General features: G+C 42.0%; 1 protein-coding gene across 21 annotated transcripts in view; it reads left to right on the forward strand.

Moving 5' to 3' along the window:
- The window catches only part of nrxn1a (neurexin 1a), a 274612-nt gene that overhangs the window by 166282 nt on the left and 84638 nt on the right, over positions 1-23692 (forward strand). For 11 of the 21 annotated variants that reach the window (XM_061228272.1, XM_061228281.1, XM_061228343.1 and 8 more), the window contains 4 exons: positions 1452-1833; positions 2833-3023; positions 3996-4169; positions 8877-8996. In XM_061228272.1, coding sequence (XP_061084256.1) covers positions 1452-1833; positions 2833-3023; positions 3996-4169; positions 8877-8996 — 867 coding nt within the window. Of the gene's footprint in view, positions 1-1451; positions 1834-2832; positions 3024-3995; positions 4170-5627; positions 5655-8876; positions 8997-23692 lie in introns of all 21 variants that reach the window. The other 10 variants (XM_061228229.1, XM_061228244.1, XM_061228325.1 and 7 more) reach the window with 1 other exon arrangement.

Below are 23692 nucleotides of genomic sequence, written 5' to 3' on the forward strand. Positions count from 1 at the left end.
AATGTGCTGACATTGAAACGCCATTGGCTGTGGCACTTAGTACCAATTTTCAACCAATGAGCTAGAATTATTGTACAGCTATATGATGTTTTGGTACAGAGTGCCGGTCCATCAACTGTATATTTTGAAACCAGAATTTAAGGACTATAAACACATGCAGAGGGTGAGTCAACATGTCAGTGAGCCTTTTTCAATGATAGGAAGGGATTTACAATAGTCTTGTAAAAATGTTTTCACACAAAAATCTTACAGATTGTACCCTTAAGTGTTTCCTTTATTTTCTGTGTGCTTTAAACCTCACACACACTGATGAAGGCATTTCTAAAACGTTGACTTTTATTTAGAATATGAATTTATTTGCTTGCTAGATAAGTATTAAGTGAGTGCAGGACATTTTTTTGTTTTGAATCTCAATATTTGATTACCTTGAAGTCTCAAACACCCTTGAGAAATAGAAGCAGAATGTTTCATTGAGAGTTGAGCACTCTTCAGTTTTCTATGTGAGGGCAATAGGCCATTTAGCTCTCACGGTAAAGTATTTTGTGCTAATTCCTCTCTGTTTGCACGAGTCCAAGTGGGTTGACTCGACACCGCATGCGTTTGACTCTTGGCTGTTCTTGGAAAATCTGCAAATGGATGTTCCTTCTGAGGTGTAAAGTGGCATTCACAGAGTCACGCATATATATGCAAACCACGCACAGGAGCAGAGCGCCCAACCTGCTGCGCTGTGCGATTCACAAAGGTCGTCTGCTCATTAGTCAAACATCTCAAGCAGATCAAAGAAGCGAAGCATCTGCCACAACATCGGCGGCAAAGTTTTGGCCTGGAATTTGCACTGTATTAGATTTGATGGTAACATCCATTTTCATGTCGCTCGCTAACAAAAAGTTTAACTTTTTATGTAGCTTTCTTCACATTGCTTCCTGTTGCAATATAATGTTATGTGTTGGAAATGAATGACAATAAATTACAATTCAGTTGAATGTAGTTCGGTTTTTCACCCTTAAACATCCGGGGGTGGAACCTTTGTGTCATGGAACATTGTCAAAAAATAATTAAAATCAAATGCCTGAAATCATAATAATAATGTACTTAACAGGAGCAGCTTCCGAATGCCAGGCATCTATTTTTTATGATTAGCTCCATAAATCCGAGTGATTGATGTTTCCATATAAATAATTTGGAGAACGCTCTTTGCCCAATGAGACCAGGGCAGGGCATCACTGCAGTGAGGCCAGCCAAACATACACATTTTTTGAGGTAGAGATAGTTGAATGTAGTTCAATAAAACATTTATTGCCGACATCTAATGGGTCGGTGTGGACTATGAAGGTGTCTCGGTTTGTGTTCCGAGCTCACAGGCAGAATGTGGGGTGTTTGACGAATGCAAAGTGACCCCCTTCAATCTTGTCCCTTTCCCACCCACCCCCATACCCCCTTCATTCAAAAAGGTCAAATGGCGGGCGACCACACCCAGTTGGAGTTCCACAATGTAGAGACGGGCATCGTGACGGAGAAACGGCACTTGCCTGGCGTGCCGTCAAACTTCATCGGGCACCTCCAGAGCCTGTCTTTCAATGGCATGACCTACATCGACCTCTGCAAAAACGGCGACATTGACTACTGCGAGCTCAACGCCATGATCGGCTTCAAGAACATCATCGCCGACCCCGTGACCTTCAAGTCCCGGTCCAGCTACGTCACCCTATCTACCCTGCAGGCCTATTACTCCATGCACCTTTTCTTCCAGTTCAAGACCACCTCTTCTGATGGCCTGGTCCTCTACAACAGCGGTGATGGCAACGACTTCATCGTGGTGGAGCTGGTCAAGGGGTAGGTGACAACTGTGTGGACCCCGGTCGTTGGCAAGGCGTCCACTCTTGGTCCACCTGACAGGGTCTATAATCTAACATATAATCTTTTGAACAAGACTGTGAAGAGTGTTCAAATGGGGTCAGTCCTTGTTCATTTTCCCCTCAAAATAGACATTGTGCTAGTGTGTGGTTATGGCAGTCGGTCATTACGCTGCCTGTCAAAAAAAGCGCAAACTGAAGGATCTTGAAAGATTCTGTAAGGAGGAATGTTAGGGCCACCCCTTATTTCACAAAATACTTGAAGACAATCCCATAGTATTATCCTTGCAAAGGGAGGGAGTGTAATAAAACAGGACTATGATCATTTTGGTGGAATAAATCTATAGTTTGTGGTTTATTTTGTTCGATTCTGTTGAATGATTCAGTTAGAATATTTTGCTTGTTCAATAATTCAAATGCAGCTCAGTAGTTGTATTTGTAATATTCACACATTAACTTTTTATCAAATACGTTATATGAATAATTTTGTACTGTAGTTAAATTGAATTAAGCCCCAGGGAAGTACACAAATGTGTGAAATTATTTATTTTTTGTATTATGATATTACAAAATCTGTTGGTAGTTTTAGTATTTATGAACCAGACATACTCACAAGCGCAGGACAACTGTTGCAATACAACGGTTTCAGGCACGGTTTTGCACAACTCAAAGGAGTTTGAATCCTGCCTGGGCCCCTTCTGTGTGTTCTGCGTGGAGTTTGCGTGTTCTCCCCATGCCTGTATGGGTCTCCTCCGTGTAATCTGGTTTCCTCCCATAATCCAAAGACATGCAGTTTGGGCTACTGGAGGAGGGGGGAGATCCACAGGGTGTTGCTGTAAATGAGCATGTGTGCTCAGTCAACCTACCCTGTATGAATGAAGGTTGAATTACATTTAAAAGTTAAAATGAACAATAACATTGATATTTTTTTCATGGTTAATGCGCCCGTTTGTTGACTGCGGATTCCCGTCTGCCGTAGCTATTTGCATTACGTGTCGGACTTGGGAAACGGCGCGCACCTGATCAAAGGAAACTCCAACAAGCCACTCAATGACAACCACTGGCACAATGTGATGATCTCCCGCGACATCAACAATCTGCACACCGTCAAAATCGACACCAAAATCACCACCCAGACCACCATGGGGGCCAAGAACCTGGACCTGAAAGGTGAGGAGCAATGGCACTGAATGGGAAAGGCCCACGTCCAGCTGAAACCTGATCAAAGAGCTACACATGAACTGTGTTTCACAGGAAACATCTCCATGAAGAGGGTGGTTAAAATACTATTTTCTGTATGTCAGAAATTAGCCCCCATAAAACTGCAGCAATTACCTTGTATCAGAAATCAGTTACTTCCTGTGCGGACAGTGATGCAGGTACAGTCCATGTAGTTGGTACGTTGCCAGGGCCGCAATCTCACAAGTAAGAAAGAGGCTGTTTTCTGTGAGAATAGCAGAATTTAACCAGAAGAGGGCAGTGTTTCATCCTATTTGTGCTCTGCTGAGAAACTTTTTTTTGTTTTGCAGCTGCAATTTTGCAAAAAAAACCCTACATCAATGAATGAAAAGAGATCCCACTGATTCAAAGCGGTGGGAGCCCATTTAAGTCCTCCTGGAAGCAGACAAATACACCGAATAGAAATCAAATTTTGTGTCAATACTGTGTGGTGCCACCCAGTAGTTGGTAGGAAATTGTCAGCCCATATACCAATCCCGGCTTGGGATTTGATTCCCCGCCGTGAAACTTCCTCTGTGTGTGATGTTCTGTTCTGCATCCTCTCAGTCTCATTAGTGAAAAAGTATGCGAGGAGGGCGTACTGCAGTGATCTTCATTCCTGGTTCTCGATAACCGCAGGGTGTGCTGGTTTTTGTTTTCGCCTTAATAGCAGCGACCAATTCAGACCCTAGAAACCAGGTGAGTTAGCTGTGTAATCAACTGCTTTCATTGATCAATTAAGTGCTGAGTAAAAGCGAACTCCGGCACCCCCTGCTGCTCTCAAGGATCAGGAATGAAGACCAACGGTATACTGTCTCTTCCTTAATTAAAACAGTCACCGTCAATCACCGGACAACTCAGTGAGGGTGCAGTACCACACGGCCCGCTGCTAACCCAACCATGCTATTCCCTTTGTTGCCGCAGGCAACCTTTATGTTGGAGGTCTCGCCAGGGATATGTACAAGGAGCTGCCCAAGCTGGTCCACGCCAAGGAGGGATTCCAGGGATGCTTGGCCTCAATGGACCTGAATGGCCGGCTCCCAGACCTGCTGTCGGATGCCATCAACTTGGTGGGCCAGATTGAGAGGGGCTGCGAAGGTGAGTGAGAGCGATAGAGGGACTGTGAGAGAGAGAGTCCCCTGCACCAAACAGTGCCCCCTATCTGTCTTATGTGTGTACTGCAACCCGTAATGTCCTCTGTCCTGTATATCTGTATGACGCACAATATTCTTGCCTTTATCAAGCTTTTTAAATTAAGTTTAATACCTTTTGGTTTGAAAAAATATATTCTTTTGAGATTACATTCAAATAGTTGAGTAAAACATTTTTGCCTGATTTTCTGCCGATAAGTTCACTCATTTATGTTTGTTTTCTTTTCCTAATTACATACACAAAATAAGTGCTGTTTTGTTTAAGCAATTTAATTGTCAAAACTTTTTAATCTAATTTGTTCGGTTTTAAATGAATCCCTAGCCACCCATTGTGCTTAGCTGAGAGAGAGTGCTTTTTCACAGTCCATTGCCTCTTTCAGTCACTAAATGTAACTTAAAAGAGCAGTAGACATTTAGTTCAGTTGAAATGATAGTCCTTTCTGTTAACTGATATTCACAGAAGACAAAATACACTTATTATGAAAAGCATGCGATCCTTACCCTGCGGAAACACTCAATTCAATGAATTCAGTTTAGTGGCTTCTTCAGCTTTCAAAGACATTTTAATGACATCCAGACTATTGCAATTGGAACCATAGAGCACCCAAGCTAAATCACCATACTGTACACGATATGATGGAAACCATGCGTATTATGTATTGGAAGTCATTAATCTATTTCGATTTTCAGTACCTAATTTAGTGTAGTAGCAAGGGAACATGATTCACGATACTTACGTCAGTATGTGATAATTATGTCATCCGCATTACGTCATGTACAGATGGACTCCTAAGTCCTGTCAAGTGGTCAGCAGCCATGCGGGGCTAGGATTGGCACTTACGCCACATACGAAAGGAAGGGCTTCATCCCTCACTAGCGCCACCTGTTGCTTGACTTGGTGTCTACAGAGCACCTCTGTTGGACTGCACAGGAAGTGCCTTCCTCCAGTTCTGTGTCTGTGTGAGCGTGACCTTCATATGGCTGAAGGTGGCTTCTTATTTGAGTTCTTCTCCAAAACAAAACTCCCCAGAACGACAGAGAGGCCAGGACTACTAACCTTTATCCACCATCACCATGTCTTGTTCTCATATCTCCCTATTTTCTTGCTATTCTTCTTCTTTAACAACCTTGTGCAGGTTCCAGCTTGCAATCCTGTCATGTCCAGTTTAACTCCATTTAACTACCAGCCATTCCCCCTCTGTCAAATTGCATGTCTGTCTTTCTCTCTCTCTCTCTCTCTCTCTCTCTCTCTCTCTCTCTCTCTCTCTCTCTCTCTCTCTCTCTCTCTTACACATGTCTGTTTCTCTCTTTTTGATTTTACTACAGCTGCTAACATTTCAATTGCATATTTTTTTTTTACTAACATTTAAAATATTTTGCTTTCCTTTTATTTGGCTGACAAAAGTTGCATTGACGAAAGCTGACTTGCAAGGTACATAGACCCTGTTTATTTGATCCGAGTATGAAACCCTGCTCATGCCAACACTTTCTCCTTCCCTACCTCCCTGCCACCCTTCCTTCTGCTTCTGTATTGTCATTAGGCCTGCAAAACACTACGTTTACACTGTGAATGAAAGACCTCTACCATAGTGAATACAAGCATAGAGCACGGAGAGCAGTCTTGTATTTCAGACTATGGAGCTTTCAGTCTTGGCTTTTCCTGTGTCTATAGGCACCTGCTTTAAGTTATGCTTAGTTTTTCTTATTCAAATTAGTATTTGTCACCTCACACACATTCTTATATCTTTTTGAGAGCATGCCATTTTCTTGATAATATCTGTCCACTGCATGCCTGCAATGCCCTGGTTTTCTGATAATCTTTTTGTGAGCAGAATCGACCTCACACACAGTGCAGATGTTGTCGTATGTAGTGTGTTGATATGTTGTCATTTGTATTGCGGATATTTTCTGTATATTTTCTAATATTTAAATCAAAACAATTCTTCATATGGGTTGCAATTATTACATTGGTAACACTTCGCAATAAGGTTACATGAATTGGCATGAACTAATGTAGTTGTTAACTATGTAACTACTGAAAACTAAGCTATTTATGTATTTGTACATCGTTAATACATACTAACAATTACATTAGTTCATGACAATTCATATTGAAATGAGAAAAACAGTTAACGCTTATGCTTGTCTAATTATACGTTCATCCTATGGTTTGCTAATGTGTAAATATTAATCTAATACATTAGTTAGGAGTTAAGAAATACATTAACTAATTTCATGCTTAATTAATGTTTTTGTCAATAATGAATGAATGTTAACTACATTAGTTAATGCCAATTCATGTGACCTTATCGTAAAGTGTTACCATTACATCTAATAATGTAATATAATAATTATTACATTTCCGACCAGCATGAATAGGAGGAGAGAAAGGTGAATAAGCAGTAAGACGGACACGGTCAGGTTAATGCCTGGCCACAGTAACACTGAAATGACAATTAGTGTAAGAGCGGGAGAAAGAGATTTACTGTAGTTGGTAAAGACTGTGAAGGATACTGACTTAAGCACAGGTTCTGGAAGGCTCGTTTATTTTCCCCTATATTGTATTTTTGAATATCGGAGAATTGTTATTAGTGTTATAGTATTCACACTTTATTTCTTATGAATGAGCCCAGGATATACAGTTACAAATATTACATGCATACTACACAATACTACTATCATGATCAAGTAGACAACAGTAGTTCACAGTTTTCAAAGTATGCCGTTTCCATTGATTTCAGCTTGTTCATATTACTGATCATTCTAATCACCATTAAAGGACTTGTGTCATGACTCAAAAGTCTAACTGGGAACAAGGATTAGAAACCTTCAATGCTGCCCATCTTTTTTCTAGTTTTTGACCCGTGAAATTGCATTACCATCAACAAATATATTGCATTGGCTTCGACAAATAAATAAAAACAGCCATTGATGAGTTTATAAGAATTTACAGTTAGATTGTTTTGTTAATGTTGTATCAATGTGTTGGTATTTCATTGGATAAGAATGATGAATTATTTTACTTATCCTCCTACAACTATCACTACAATGAACCTATAATACATGTTATTTAGCTGACGGTTTTATCGAAAGCGTCCGGTTCGGAACACAGTGAGTTTACATTATATGAGATGCAGCTTCTTCCAAACCTATTGGCTAGATGTATTAGCCTAGTTACGAGGTATTTGAATCTCACTGATTTTCACATTTAGCCTAGGCCACCAGGGAATATTAATGAAATTTGAGGTCAAAGAACGTAGTTATTAGTCTGACTGACTACAAACGCGAATTCTTCGAACAATAATTTCACTCAGACATCCAGTTGCCTATCTCTATCTGGAGCTTGTGACAATTATACAAATTTGTGGCCTGTGATCGGATCATGTTATCTGTAAGCCTGGAAGACATTTGTATGCCGATGTGATGAATGATTAATTGAACAATAAATGCCAAATGTGGTGGTGATGAATAATAAAAGCCAGCTATGTTTTGAAATCCAATAAACACCGTTTTAATCAAATTGCATAGAGGATCTTGTTCACTCATGTGGTTGACTTTGCATGCGATGGTGTTGCTTGTTGAGTTTTCACTAGGCCTATTAGACGTGGTAATTTGATAATTGGAAATGAGGCACGGAATAGCTTCCTTACTACTATATCACAACATGGTCTAACCATAACAGTATGTGTTTAATTAACAGCCACACCATTCCCCCTCTCTCATGGACATATTGTCACTGACATTATGAGGCTCTCTTCGGTGACAGCCTGACGGAGCAGCTTCTAAACATAGCAAACATAAAACGGGGCAGCCAATGCTTTCGGTTAGCAAACGCTCATTGGTGGCTCATGGCATTGTTAGTTCTAGGCAGGGCTATATGATGAGTCAACTTGGCATGGCATGGACTTTGCCTTTGTTATACCATGGGTTAGATAGGTTTGTGTTTGCTGAGACTGCCTGGGTTTTCATTACAATGGTATCCTCCAGGCAAATGCAGTATATGAGTTGAGATTAGTGAGAGATGCTATCCCCTAATGTTTAGCTCTTACAGTATAATATGTGGCCTGTAGAATGCTGGTTGTTAAACTTTTTCTTTAATTCAGGACCCAAATGGAAATGTAGTACCTTTCAGGTACTCATACACTCCTGCCAGCCATTTTTGGTTCTGACTCATAGTTTAAGAAACTCTGCTGTCAAGTAAAGGTGTCTCAGAGAAAATGTAAGTTGACGACTGCATTAGTTAATGACAATTCACGTACAATAAATGTAATTACTGTAATGTGTTACCGTGTAATTTGTGATTCCAAATGGGGGAGAACATGGTGGAAAGTGTGGGTTGGGGGGGATCAAGTTAGTGTGCGACTAAGTGACACTGTGCAGTATGTATGCAGTGTTTCTGGAAAGACTCCAGCATTCTCTCCCTGTCAGAATCAGAGGTGTTGCTTCTCTGAAGTTCTGAACCTGGATTAGAACAGAAATCACTGACAGGAATGGATATAAAGAATCGCTGTGGGTGCGCGTGAGTGAAGCCAGTTTAATTGGAGGGGTAGGGTTTGACAGGACTGGTTTATCATGAGGAAACATGTAGGGGCATTGAAATGTTGGAAATGGAAATGTTTTATTTTCTTGACTGACAGTGCTGTCCCCCTGTCAGGGCCCAGCACTACCTGTCAGGAGGATTCCTGCTCCAATCAGGGCGTCTGCCTGCAGCAGTGGGAGGGCTTCAGCTGTGACTGCAGTATGACATCGTTTGGAGGGCCCCTATGCAATGATGGTGAGTCTGCTAAAAACTTTTTACAGATCTTTAAAGCTTCGAGGAATTCATCCAGCCAACATCTGCTCACATTTGTACAACATAGGCACACATACAAACACACAGGCACACACGAACACCTACATGCACACGCATACACACACACATACACACGTACAGGCATACAAACTAACGCATACAAGCACAACATTTGGATGGAAATTTTGTAATTGTCTTTACTACTCCTTAATGATGTCATGTATGAAAAACATGCGAAACCACAGGCCAACAAAAATCCCTGACAAATACCATGGCCTGAAAGACCTACAGAAATGCACTGTTCTCCTAATTCTCCTAATGATTAATTCCAACTTTGTAATGCCCTGCTGTGTAGAAACACTCCCACTTGACATTCAAAATAATTACCGCTGCCTTTAAGATAAAGTGTGTGGAGATGTTGATCAGGGATGAAAAAAAATAGCTTGTGTACAATGCCTAATTTGAAAAGGGGGAAGTATTACAATGTAAAATTTGAAATGGAACTCTCTCTTGGTAATTGATTCCTTGCAATTCATCAATATCATGGGAATACCAAGTCGTGTGTAATTTTTTTACTTAAAACAACCGTCAACCGCTTTTCTTTTATGGTCATTCTGAGAGTTTGTGCCCTGAAAAAATATACTATGTACTTTTAGTGCTTACCTGTGACTAGGAATCTCTTGTGCCTGTGAGGTGTTACTGTGTTGAGTGAAAACACACATGGGGATATTATTGATAATTCCAGTCACTCTTCATATAAAAAAGAAAATAAATAATCAGATCTTGAGAAGGAACGGGGTGTGTGACAATCTTAGTCAGAGGGGATTGGATGGTCGGGACTTTGAGGGAGCTGTGGATTTCACTCCAAGGAAAATGTGAGGGAATGCGTGGATCAGTGTGTGCCTGTCTGTCTGTCTGTCTGTCTGTCCGTCCGTCTGTTTGTCTGTATGTGTTTGTGCCTGTTTATGCACATTGTGTTTTTCAATAAAAGTGAGTGATGGAAAGTTAGAGAGAATTAGACCAACAAAAAAACGTGGCAGGTGTAATAACTCACCTGTCAGTGGTTGAGTGACTTATTCGCATGATAATGGATTATTCTCTGAAAATGTAATGACCTGACAGACTGAGGAAAAAAAGATAAAAATATGTGCATTAAAGCACATAGAGAGCGGTAGTTCCACTAAAAACATGGCGAGCACGGCTGACTCCTTGGTGCATAACAGCTGCATTGAAGTAAAATATGGCAGTTATTACGTAAATTGTCCGCCATCAGTTGAACCTTTATCAGATTGTTTTTGAGCAAGGATCATGCCAATTTTCATCTTCGGGACACTTTGTATATACTATATATTTTTTTCTACTCAGAAATGGCTATTGATGGCACATTTTTGAGGTTGACCAAGTGCAGATGCATAAGCATTAACTCAACGCTTGCATGCCATTTTGCAAGAGATTAAATTCAATTTGGCAAACAATTTAGCAGGAATAACAAGATCAAAAAAAGGAACTACTACCCAGAAGAATTTGATCAGTTGAATGACCAGCAAATGGACTGTATTTCTTGGAATAACTTGTCTGACTCAATTCATTGAATTGGACCGTTTCGATTGAATGATTGTATTAACGTTAGATGATTATTGGAGTTGCATGACTATTTGTCTATGTACAATGACATAAATGATAGAATAAAATATATTACAGGGAGTAGTTCTAGTTTTTCAGAACTGCCTGTCATACTGCCAAACATGTGGTGTCCTCTTCTTGCAACTATGACAGCTGCCATGGTCAAGGTTACATACAAAATGGCTTTTAAATGGACGGTACCTCATTACTGCCAGGTTTCAGGTAGTCTTAAAAAGCGTGTGCTTAATGCAAGTAGTAAATTGCGATCTTTTGAATTTTACATGCTCTGTATTGAGCCTCATTTGCATAAAGACTTGTCATTTTGACACTTAAATGTATGCAGCGCAATTCTAATACACATGATCCAGATGGTGCACTGTGATGCTCTGCACAATTCTGTACACTTTGCGCCTGTTGCATGTGCTCTGTGAATTATTTTTCTGGTACTTGGGGTGGTTTCACAAGCAACCTTGTGGATTCCCCTAGAATATTCTTTGGATTTAGAGACATATGTTGTACCACCTGGGGAAAGAAGCATATTGTGCTTTACTAAGTTTCACCTGAAACAGTCGTTCGATTCTAATTTGTTCAATTTTATTTGTGTGTTTTATATTGTCATTACATGGTCCGTAGTGTTGCTTTGCTTGTGCTCTCACAAGATATTCTTTTCGGCTTTGGCTATTACCTTCTCTGTCAACTCTGACAATTCCACAAGCAATAAAAATGTACATTCAAAATAGAACTGCAGATGGTTCTCTGGGTGCAATGGTCTAACAATGTGCTAGAGTCTCCATGGAAACATTGTTGTGTATAGTCATTGGTGGAATGCAATGTTCTGAGATAAAAGCTGAGTTTTTGAGGTGAGGGGGATAATTTAGCCGCATATATCGGCAGTAATAGCCGGCCTGTCTGTTTTTTGAGGGAGAATTGGTAGGGAAGTGGTCATTAGCCCTTCAGTGAGAAACGGTACGCAGTATGCCTCATTGGCCTTTGTCATGATGCATTGTGAATGCCTCAGGAGAAGCTTGCTTGTTTAGCTTCTTTTCTAACCTGTGTTTTTCCCAGTAAAGTCCAACAAAATCTCTTTTTGGATGGGGAGGATTGTCGCAGCGCATCATATTCATTATTTTAGACTAGGCTTGTTTGTCGGTGTGCGCGTGTCATAACCGTTAGTAAAACTATGTTAGCACTTGACTTTTGCTGGTCCTTTTCTTCGCAAGTATCAGAGGTTTCAGCCTTTATTCAAACAATGAGGAGATTGATCGCAGACAGGGCATAAAGTTAAGTGAGCCAGACAGCTAAAAGTGCCTGAGGACTGCATAGTGTGAAACTGTGAGGTTATGAAGAGAGAAGTGCCCTCCTACGCACTCAAGTCTGGCCTTTTGCTGTTAGTTGAGTATTTTGGATTGATTGAGCCATTTGATGGCTAACGTCCAGGGATCTAAAGACTATGACCTCAGAGTGCTTGTCATTGCTTAATTCCTCATCTGTATTTTTAAATTAAAGGCATGCTCTCGGTGAGAAAGCACTAACCCAGAGCTATTCTGTTTCAGCCCAGGAGAAGGCATTATTTTACAGTTATTTTACTGTTAACTAGCTAGTATTTACTGTATACTAGCTACTGGCAGGTGTATGGTGTGTGGGGTGTTTGTTAATGAGAGAGAGAGAGAGAGAGAGAGAGAGAGAGAGGTGTACGGTATGTGGTAGTTGTAAGTGAGGTAGGGACAGGTGTATGGTGGGTGGTAAATTAATCATTATAATTCCTTGCATTTATATAGCATTTTTCTCACCAGCTGGGACTCAAAGCACTTTACAAGGATGAGGGGGAAACTCCCCTCAACCACCACCAATGTGTAGCACCCACCTGGGCGATGCAACGGCAGCCATTTTGCATCAGAATACTCACCACAGATCAGCTGAGTTGGAGAGATAGTGAATAATTGTTTAGCCAATTTAAGGCAGGGGATGATTAGGTGGCAGGTTGAGAGAGCCAGGTTTGGAATTTAGCCAGAACATTGGGGAACCCCCTACTCTTTGTGAAGAGTGTCATGGGATCTTGTATTTGACCACAGTGAGCCAGGACCTTGGTTTAACATCCTATCCAAAAGACGACGTCTCCAACAGCGTAGTGCCCCAATCACTGCATAGGGACATTGGGAATTATTTGACCAGAGGGTCCTTTCAGGAGTGTTTCAGGATTTTGTGCCAACTTCTGGTCTTAAGATATAATTGAGTCAATTAAATAATTATCTGACATGTGAGTACCGGCTACATCTGCAGACTGCAAGTGAATGCTTATGGCTTTACTGTGCTCGAGCACAGGCTTGAACCAGGGTAATTTATAGCGCTGTCAGCAAATTAAAAACAAGGCAATTGGTTGGAACAAAAACCAGTACACAGATTAGCTCTCAAGGACCGGAGTTGTGCACCCCTGGCCTAGGGTTTCACATACTTTTTCCAGCCTATACTATGTTTGAATGATGTATTCAATATGGAAAAGAACATTACAATAATGTCTTGTGTTATCAGATTGTGTTTGTTCAATGTTGTAACTTAGATGAAGACCAGACCATATTTTATGGCTAATTTATACATAAATACAGTTAAGTCTAAAGGGTTAACTTTTTCTTGCCACTGTATATCAGCCATCATGTGGTTCAGGAGTACAGTGGACATATTATCCACAGTCACGTGCTATCCTACCTGCCTCAGAGATAGCTTTCTGCTTTTTGTATGCTGTGTATGTGTGTGTATGTGAGTATGGATGTGTGGGTGTGCACAGAATAATTAATTTCATGAAATATATTTGTATATATCACAATATTATGAATAGAAAAACCTAGTCAAACATAATCATATTTAAATATTATCTGCAAATAATTTTATATAATCTTATAAGCATATATTTTATTGCCTTTTTTTGTCTCATAATATAATTAGCTTTTTTATAATTGTATGAAATTAAAATGGATATAAAATATTTTATCAAAGCATGTACAATACCAGGCTAGTAGAAGATAAGTTGAAAGAGGGTGTAAATAAGGTTCGTTCATGAGAAATACAAGATGACAATTTGATAACTTGTCGTTTACGGACAAATGCATTATCGCACACAATATCTTGGTCTCTCTCCCTTTCTCTCTCTTTGGCAAGATATTATTCTTTATTTCCACAAAGCGATATGTTATCTTTAATTAGCTTGCTTTGTTATCGCATCTCATTTCTTTACGTGCAATTGTGTTTTGCTGTGTGCTGCGAAATTACTGTGGGAGAAAACAGACCTATCACAGAGAGAGGAGGGAGGGAGTCGAAGGGAGGGCAAAAATATTTCTGCTCTCTTGCGCAGAACTACAGTAGTGGTTGCACTAGAACCGGGGTCACCAACCTTTTTGAAACTGAGAGCTACTTCATGGGTACTGAGTCATACTAAGGGCTACCAGTTTGTTTTGTCAAGCGCACAATACTGACCTTTGAACTAGAGTAGGTCAGAGTTCACCTAAACTTATCTAAACTTCATGTAAAATAAACATATTTTTAAGATATTGTCATTTTTAAATCTATATAAATGCAAGTGTGATTAAAAAAAAATAGCAACAGAATAAAATAAAATTTTAGATGCAGCTCACTAGTGAGTTGTGCTATTTTTAGAACAGGCCTGCGGGCGACTCATGTGGTCCTTGGGGGCGACCTGGTGCCTGCGGGCACCGTGTTGGTGACCCCTGCACTACAATTTCCAAAAGCAAGCCCCAACTTTAGTTTCTTTTGCAGTTAAAGTTAAACCCTGAAATATGTGCCCTCAGCCACCCTCCGCTGAAGCTCTGATGCTTACTAAATCAATATTCCAAAATTAATTCACACCCTGTTCATTATTACATTCTCCCAGTTTGTAAATGACCAAACACAATATGCAGATGCGCGCACACACACACACACACACAAACTTTAATCCATTGTCTGACCATGAACATGGCCTATGTGTGAATAGAAATCTCTTCACCCATACAAATATGAAGCAACACCAGATTCTGACAAAGTACAGACTCTGTGACAACACCTTAGGGAAACGCTGAGATGAAGTTCCATGGTTTCTCAAGCAGGGTCATATGATGCACGGTTCTGCGAGAGAGACATACTATTTTCTACATTGTGAAATGTACTGGAAAGAAGAAAAGCCAGCTCTATTCTCTTATCGGAAAACACCTTCTGAAAAACAGAAAATAGGTAGTCCTGTGCAATACAGTGCATCTCAGCCTGTCAAAACCCGAAGTACAAGCATAGGGAGGGGAACAGAACAATTGACAGATACACGTTGCTGGAAAATCTGAGAAAGAAATCAAGGGAAGGAAAGCCTTCAGTATGCTACTCTTTGAGCACATGCACATTAAGTCACATTATTTCTTTTTGGCAATTCTTCATAGAATTTCTTTCCTGTGTCCTGTATTGTATCTTTTCCTTTTTTTCTTCAAGATTTATTATATTCAGTTGTGCTGAAATGTGCATTGTTACGTTTCACCTGAAAAATGTTAAGCTTGTTGTGTGTGCGTGTGTGTGTGTGTATGTGCGTATGTGTGTGAGTCTGTGTTTGTGTTGTGTACTTGTGAGTGTGTGTTTCTGTGCCGGCATGCATATGCTTTCCATAGACATGGCAGAAATGGCATCATTTTTATGATATTTTTGGGACCAAGAGCAGCTGGTAGTAAGAATAGTGCCTGGGGAATATGATAATAGTAATGAAATTGATTCAGTGTGCACACAAAGGCAGATGCGTCAGCTTGTTCTCTGCCGAAATTAGCTGTGTTAACTACCGTTTGCCACATGGGGGCACCCAAGTCATAGTCTGTTGGTTTTAAACATTTTGCCCAAAATTGAGAAGATAGTGTCTGCCTAATGTGACCTCCCTGAGCTTAAGACTTGAAGTTAGATTTTTGTTGCCATTCATTTGGTTAAATGAAAGGACTGTGGAAAGGGTGGCGTTGTGGTATAGTTTCTGTAAAATATGAAGAGATGGGCTTCGTAAGAAAGTGTTTGGACACACCAATGTCCTTCAAATTCCATAGACCTTCAATTCCATCCCAGCTCCTAGGATTTTGACCTGATTGATTGCTGTCTGATCCTTTCAAAAGTCTATTTGTAACTTTTTGAGTTCATGAAAGGGCAAAAAGGATCTGTCCTTAGTATTTATGTCAGTTTTTATTTTTGAGATGAGAGGATGTGGACAGACACATCGTGACCTTTGACCCCGGGGGCGGCCATGTCTGCAGAGGCCCCTGCTGCTTTCTGCCAAGTCAGCCCGAAAAGAGAGCTTTATCTTCCTTCCCCTGTGGCGATCCCTCAGAACATGTCAGTAAAAAGCTTCAGTCAAATAGCTGCTGAGTAGTCTGTAAACTGTGAACCTGCCGGAGGCTGGCTGACCTCTCTCTCTGCGGCTGTCAGCTTGACCCGCGCCACAATATGACCTGGTATCACTCGTTTGCACTGATGTGCTCTGAAGCTAGGGCAGACTTCTCTCCCTTGCAGAAATTCTTTCCAGGAGACTGACCGGAGGGGATATTGCACGGTAAGTGGTTGCCCTGCCGAAAGAAACTCAAGCTAGGTTTTTGAAACAGCTTGTAGCTGGTTGACCCGTTCAGACAAGCTCCCAGCTTGGCATGGTTTAGCTGGTTGACCAGTTCAGACCAGCTCCCAGCTCAACATGGTTTGACCAGCTTAAACTATGCTTTGAAACAGCTGTGAGCTGGTTGACAAGGTACCAGCACAGACAAGCTACCAGTACTAACTGGTTGACCAGTCATACCCTGCTAGACCAGCTTTATGACCAGGTTGGCCATGCTGGCTGACCAGCCCATACCCAGCTAGACCAGTTTTTTACCTTGACCAGCCCAATTTTCAAACTTGGCAAACTGGCACAGCTGGATTTTACAGCAGGGAGGGCTGCAAATTACGCACCCAGCACTATGCAGTTTGTCAATATGCGACTATTCATGAATTTGCAACAGGATTATGCAAATTTTTAAACTTCATTTCTGTCTGTGGGGCAAATTTCTGACTTGCGGGAGATTTCTGACCAGTCACGGGTATCAGGGAGCAGGTGGCACATTCCGGGAGACTCTCGAATCAGGAGAGGCAGGATACCTGCTAGGGAACGCTATGCCAGTTTTCTCTCACCGCGGTCTACTTGGTCTCATGGTCTTCCATTTGAAAATGGCAGTGCTAGCTACCTAATTTGCCCACTGGGTTTTCAGAATTTTATGTTGAAATTATGTTCGAAATTACGAGACGCAAGAGCGCATCAATTTGAACGAAGCTGTTGGATCTTTTTCTGGCTGTTGAAATCATTACTTAATATTGCAGCGTGATTTCAAGGCCCAAGCTCATAAGGCTCACCCCAATGCTTATATTGATTGGCTAGAGCCATTTGACAGCAGTAAGTAAAACTGTTTTTAAAAATATTTTTTCCATGTGGCAGAATTTACAATGACTACTACCTTTTTTCACAGATTGACCCAATTACTCTAACCTTTCACTGCCCCGTTAAATCCAATTGTACATCCATTGTATTGCTTCCATAGCGATGGCCTTAGAAATGGTGCATAGGGTGAACTAGTCATCCCCTTCCCCCTCTTTTATATTATTTTGTCTGGCTTCAGGTGCAAAACAGGTGTGATGTGTGTGAGCTGCACCCCCGCACAGCACCTGCACCTGGCTGGCACGTTCGCGGTGGCTGTTGTTTCGCGGCAACTGAAAAGTGCAAAACATGAACAGGAGGGGAAGAAGTGTGTGTGTGTGTGTGTGTGGGAGGGGGGGTGGGGGGTGGAGAGTGCTGGGGGGCTCTGAACGCTTATTTTTTCATCTTTCTTTCTCTCTTTCTTTCTTCCATCCTTTTGAAAAGTGGCTCGGTTCTCGGCGGTAATTACACGGCTGTGATTGGTTGCGGTGAGGACAACTGTCCACAGCGCTGCCTGGGGCACGAGGACAAAGAGGAGAGGAGGAGTGGAGGGACACCATCTACAGGGCTGTGCTCAGAGAGAGAGAGAGAGAAAGAGAGAGAGAGATAGAGAGAGAGAGAGGAGGGGGGGGAAGAGAGGAGGCAGCCCAGATTTGTGTTCCCGCTCTGCCTCCCTCTCAGTTCCCTCTGCTCGACAGACCGTGCGACAAAGAGGAGGGAGAGAGAGAAAGACAAGAAGTGTAGAGAGCGAGAGATAAAGAGAGAGGAGGATCTCTGTATCCTATTCTCTGTAATTTTTTTCTCTTCCCAGATAAGCTGTTCTTTTTCTCTCCCTCTCCCCGAGGCTCTCTCTTTCTCTGGCTCTGGTGATTCACGGCTTGCGTACCGTAGATCCGCATAGCACCCTCTCTCTCTCTCTCTCTTTCTTTGGTGTCACCGGCTTTCCCCGTCGATCCCGGTCTCTAGCGCTTTTCCAGCTGGGACAGGGGGGCCCACGGACGGAGGGAAAGAAGGACGGGATCGGCTCTATCCGTGCCTCTCAGGAGGGTCCAGCTCGGCTCGGACAATAACGATGCATCTCTGGCGGGTTCCCCCAGACGTCGTTTAAAAACGTGGCGACCAGAGACTTTGGGAGACCCCGTTGCCTCCTTCTTTTTCTTTTTTTTCCAGTTTTTTTTCTTGCCAGTACTTTCGACCCATTGGAGTGGAATCTTTCTGTGGGATATTTCTTTTTGAATGCATGCGCCTAATCTTCGGGTGAACCGGTTTTCCATTCAGGAAATTTTAGAGAGAGAGAGGGAGAGGGAAAGATAGAGAGAGAAGAGAGTACACAGAAGACGGTCTTGCATGCGTCCTGATTTTGTGATTGTGTATATTTGGTCTTTCTTTCTCATTGAAAAAAAAAAAGTGTGATCACTCACGCCGTCTCAGTTCTGTGATGTAGCTGTGGATATCCTGAATTCGGGGGGCTTACCTTCCCTCCTCTCCTGCTGCTGCGGTCCTTTCATCTCCAGCCCTGTGGATTGTGTATAATTCTTCTCGTTAGCGGAGCACGTGCGCTTTTATTTTGCAATTCCGATTCGCCTTTCAATTCCGTGCCCTGCGCAACCAGGAAGTAAGGAGGGGGGGGGAGGGTGGGCGGCGGTAGTGGTGGGGGGTGGTCGGCGGGAGGGGGTGACGGAACATGGGCTGCCGGTCGCTGTGAGGTTTTTTTGGTTTGGATCGATATATTGCCCCGGTTCCCGCTCGGAAGGGGAGATGCTCGGTGAAAGAGTGTGGGTTAACCCGGGCTTCGGCCCCGCCGGGCTAGACTCGGCCTCTCGCCTGGCCCTCTGGGCCCTCCCGCTGACCCTGGGGGCGGCCTTCGGGATCGCCCTGGGGGTGTCTGGGCTCGGGGAGCAGAGTGGCGGCCCGGCCTACGACAGCCAGCTCAGCCGCGCCGAGCCAATCGCTGTCCACAGGTTACCGGTATCCCTGAGGGCAGGACACGGTGCGTACTATAACTGTGCTACTGTACCCCTTTACACTGCAACAAATGTGTTTAATCTGGTAGAAAATATTAGCTTGTTTTAGGTTACTATTTGCCTGGCGTGCAGTGAAATGTTCTTATCCCCTTGGCAAATTTTGAAATGAGTCAAACCTGTCAATCATTATTTTTGTCTCATTTAGCAAAAAAAAATAATAAAGAAGTCTCAATAATAAGTACTAAATGATTTGTTGAGATTGAGTAATTTTTTTTATTTTTGCAGTGTACAACCTTATTCTTTACTTGCAAAAAAAAAGTATTTTATTCTTCTATTTAGACTTTTTAGACTTTAAAAAAAAATATTTATATATTCTTTTTTTGCTAAAGACAAAAAGATTTCCAGTGAGGTGAGACACTTTTATTAATTTCAAGATTTGCCAATGGGGTCAGACAATTTAATTTCATACTATCAAAGGAAAACAAGCTAGTATTGTCTACTTCAGTGGAAAAAAAGATTTCAAGTCTCAAGACAAGACTAAAACATTTAAGACAGATTTTTATGCAGTGCACATCTCCTCTGTCATCTTACCTGTCACGGTTTTGCTTTCTCATTGTATTCCTCTTGCCTGTTATTATGCCTCTCTGTAACCATCCTTACCTGATCACCACCTCCACTGGCCTGTTCCAGTCCTCTGTTTTCCTACGCTTACTGTACCATCACACCCAGGGGTTCTTCCAGAAGGATTTTGAGATGCAAAAATACAAGCACTGTTAATGTGGTAAAATACTAGTGATTTGCCTGACTTGACTGATTTGTTTGACTTACTCCTGCTACTTCTGTGCTACCTCTAGTGCGTGTGTGCGTTTGTTTGAGAGAGAGAGAAAGAAAGCATTAGTAATCCATTGAGTTTTGTTGTGAGACAGTAGTAGAGGATATTGGTGCGCTGTGACGATTTCCAGGTGGACTATGGGTATTTTGCGGGATGATTTTTACTCTGCTGAGGCACTGAAGGCAGGTTTGATGTCCTGCAGAGATGGTAGTTCCAGCCAAAAAACCTCACCAAGCCCAAAGTCTTGGCTCTTATATTTCAATGTCGGGGCCCAGTTCTGACAAAACAGCTTCAGTAGACTTCAGTAGTTATCTCATAGACATTGTTCTATATCAGGGGTGTCTAACCTTACTCGAAAAGGGTCAATGTGGGTGCCTGACACTATAAGACCTGATTCAACTAATTAACTAATCATGGTCTTCAATTGAGACTTTGATAAGTAGAATCAGGTGCGTTAGTACTACGATGGAACACATCATCCTTTTTCCAGCTATGACTGGGCATCCCTCTTCAATATAAAACAGCAGGAATCTCTTACAGATTACCCTGCTGGAAAACTGGAGTATAAATCACAGAGAGCGTAAAATGTTATTGGTGGATTAAGAATAGCAGAAAATGAATCATGGGATATTGATGGGAGAATATGCATGTTGGAGATTACATTTGGAATTACAAATCACATGAGCAGTGAAGCATAATTTGGAGAGTATGAATAACACAATATGATTAAATGGTATTAATCACATCTTGTTATCCCTACTCCCTAAATTATGCCTATTCATTTTGTAGTATGCACCTGAATTGTGAAATATTGGCAGGGAAGAATAATCACGGAGTGTTAATCGTGACAGAGCAAGGATGTGTACAAAAGGAGGGAAATCTGATCTTAAATACTCCATTTTCTTGAACAAAGAAAGCCTGCACCGCATCGCAGTATGCATAAATCCTTCTGTGCCAAAAACACAGATGTTTAAAATCTTTCTTTATAGCCTTGCGTGTTGGATGCCAGCCCTCAGTGGATAACGCCATGCTGTTAGCGTTCGCTGATTTATGGAGGCAGGATGCAGTAATGAGTGTAAGCTCATTAAAAGAGTTGGGATGCTTGTTTTTAGGAGTTTGTGATTCGGGTTTGAGATGCAGATAAATCACTCATCACTGCGTGAGAACAATAAACCCACCATTAGCATATGCCCTGGATATGCGAAAGCATCAGCACTTTTTTTGGGTACTGAAACTCTCTTGTTCTGAGCACTGAAACCCCTACCCAAGTCCTAGTGTGGACACACGAAGGATGGGAGAAGGGCCTGACCTAGAAAAACAAAAAATCTAAAGTATTTTCATCTTAAAATCTCATTTCTTTTACTTTTTTTCTAAATAAGACAAATATTGCCAATGTGGTTAGACAAATTTTAAGATTTGCCAGTGGAATAAGAAAATTTTACTTGACATTTGCCAAGCAAACAGTAACTATTTTTATAGGACTAAAACGCTTGTTTTTTTTCAGCTTGTTTGCCTTATTCGGCCCCCATTTTCATGGAGGTGAATAGCCTGAAATGAAATTAATATAAGCTCAACATTCGAGCTAAACATTCAACTGCAAAAAGAGTAAGTTCTTCTCCTTCTGAAAGGGCCTTACAAAAGCTTGCGTGATTCAATCACGACCGAAGCCGAACTCTACATTTACTGTGAGCTCCAGTGCTTCTGTGACGCTCTGGCAACCCTTTTTTTCCGCAAAGCCCCTGTTTTCCGCTTCTCTGTGCATTTATAATAGCGGGCTTGTGGTCTCCATCCCAGCTTCTCGAGCAGGTCCAGAGGGCAAGGCAATTTATGTCACTGTAACAGATTGCCTCTCCTCTCTTTTCCTCTATCTCTCTCCCGCCCTCCCCATAGCGGCCGGCGTTACGTAAGGCGAAAAGTTAATAAACGTAATACGTCTATGTTCCGAGATGTTGATTTTGTGATGTCTTCTGCGGATGGCCCCCTCAGGGCTGAAGTCGGGGACAGAGGGAGGGCCGAGGCTTAAGGCTAGCAGGTTAGCACCGAGAGCGTACGTTAGCGGTGACTCAGGGCTGAAGTGGGGGACAGAGGGAGGGCCGAGGCTTAAGGCTAGCAGGTTAGCACAGAGAGCGTACATTAGCGGTGACTCAGGGTCTGCGCTGGTTATGGATTAACTGAATTACGGAGGGGTGGTATGTCTCTTCCTGTCTTCATTGCCTTCCGTCAGGTGCATGCTGTAAGCTGAGAAAAGGTGTCAGGGAGGTGTTTTTTGAACGGTGGAAAGCCAGGAAGTTTAGTCTTCAGTTGTCTGCTAGTTAAGCATCCCAGTGTGCATTAATTAGAGTGAAGCGGTCGGTGTGAGACGTGTACACATGTACACAGACTCATACTCACAAACACTCACTCACACAGACACTCAAAAAAAACAACTGCATGCACAGGCAAGGGGACGAGGCCTGAGTTTTGCAGTGAATCCATCTGGCAGGAGCTAGGGGAGGACACACAATCTGCACGCACACGTACCAGCATATTCACACACACAGGTAAGGAAATACGTTTGTCTGTAGTTTTCTATCCAAGATTCTGGATAAAGGAAAAGCAGCCAACATCAGTGGCAACACAAAGAGAGAGAGATACAGAGAGAGAGAGAGAGAGAGAGAGAGAGAGAGGAAGAGAGAGAAATGGATGCCGAGATTGCAAAAGTGCCAGTCCCTCAAATGCACTCTGCCCTGGATTTCACCTACGTTGAGAATACTGTTTTTAGGTTTCCGCAAGTGCGTGTCTACATCATCCCCAAGCAGACGCATAACCTGACATAAGATTAAATGCTTTTGTCAAATGAATATGATGATAATTCTTGGTTTGCCTCCAACAGTCCTTTACAATTTCTTATGAATGATTTTATGAACACAACGGTACTGAAGGTGTTGTGCAGGTTTGAAGAGAGCTTTATGGAGATGCGTGTGAAGTGTGAGCCCTGCGTGGGAGTGAAGCTCATGGGCGTTTGAATGTGATTCAAAGAGACGTTAGTTTTCCGGTCAGCGCTGGAATGCCCGGTCACTTTTACAGGTCATCTCTGATTTAGAGAGAGGCCAAGGATGGAAGGGGGAAGGAGCTGTGTGTGAACCTCAGAGCACTGTGGGAGGAAGTGTGTGTGCGTGTGTGTGTGCGTGTTTTATGTCTAATATATGCTTTGAGTTGTCCACACGTCAGTGCTCTGTGCAAATAAAGGTATGCGGTGCGGTACATTATCAGATGCATAAAATAGTTACCCTAGCCAGCTAATTAATGAACTTTAATATTTGTTTTGCTTGAAAAAAAAGTAGTAATTTGTACCCAAAGAGAACATAACTGTACTTTTAGGGTACATTTGGAAAATCTGATCCTTGAAGAACAGAAATGAGCCTACACTGTCACTTTATTTCTGAGAGTGTGCTTTATAGAGACGCCATGTAGCTGTATGTGCATGTGTTTGTCTTGCTGCACCAAATAGCTCTCCTCACCTGTGAGCTATTGGGTGCTGTTAAATGGTATCATGGTGGAGGAGGAGAAGAAACAGCCAGACATTGATGGTGTAATCCGGCCATCTTGTGTAAATCCCCCTGATCCAGTCTAGTCCAGTTTTTGAGGATGTCACTGTGCAAGCCGCCCACATTGTACAGTCAACTGCAAAATACCACCACAGAGCTGTAGACACGCATTACCACCGACTAATGCTTGACTAATGCTTTCTCTATTCTATCAGAGAACAGTAGAATAGCTCCACAATACGCTTTTAAACAGCACTGCAGTGGAAGTAGAATTTGAAACAGATGAA

This window comes from Conger conger, chromosome 2, assembly GCF_963514075.1.
Source record: "Conger conger chromosome 2, fConCon1.1, whole genome shotgun sequence".
Taxonomy (NCBI): Eukaryota; Metazoa; Chordata; class Actinopteri; order Anguilliformes; family Congridae; genus Conger; species Conger conger.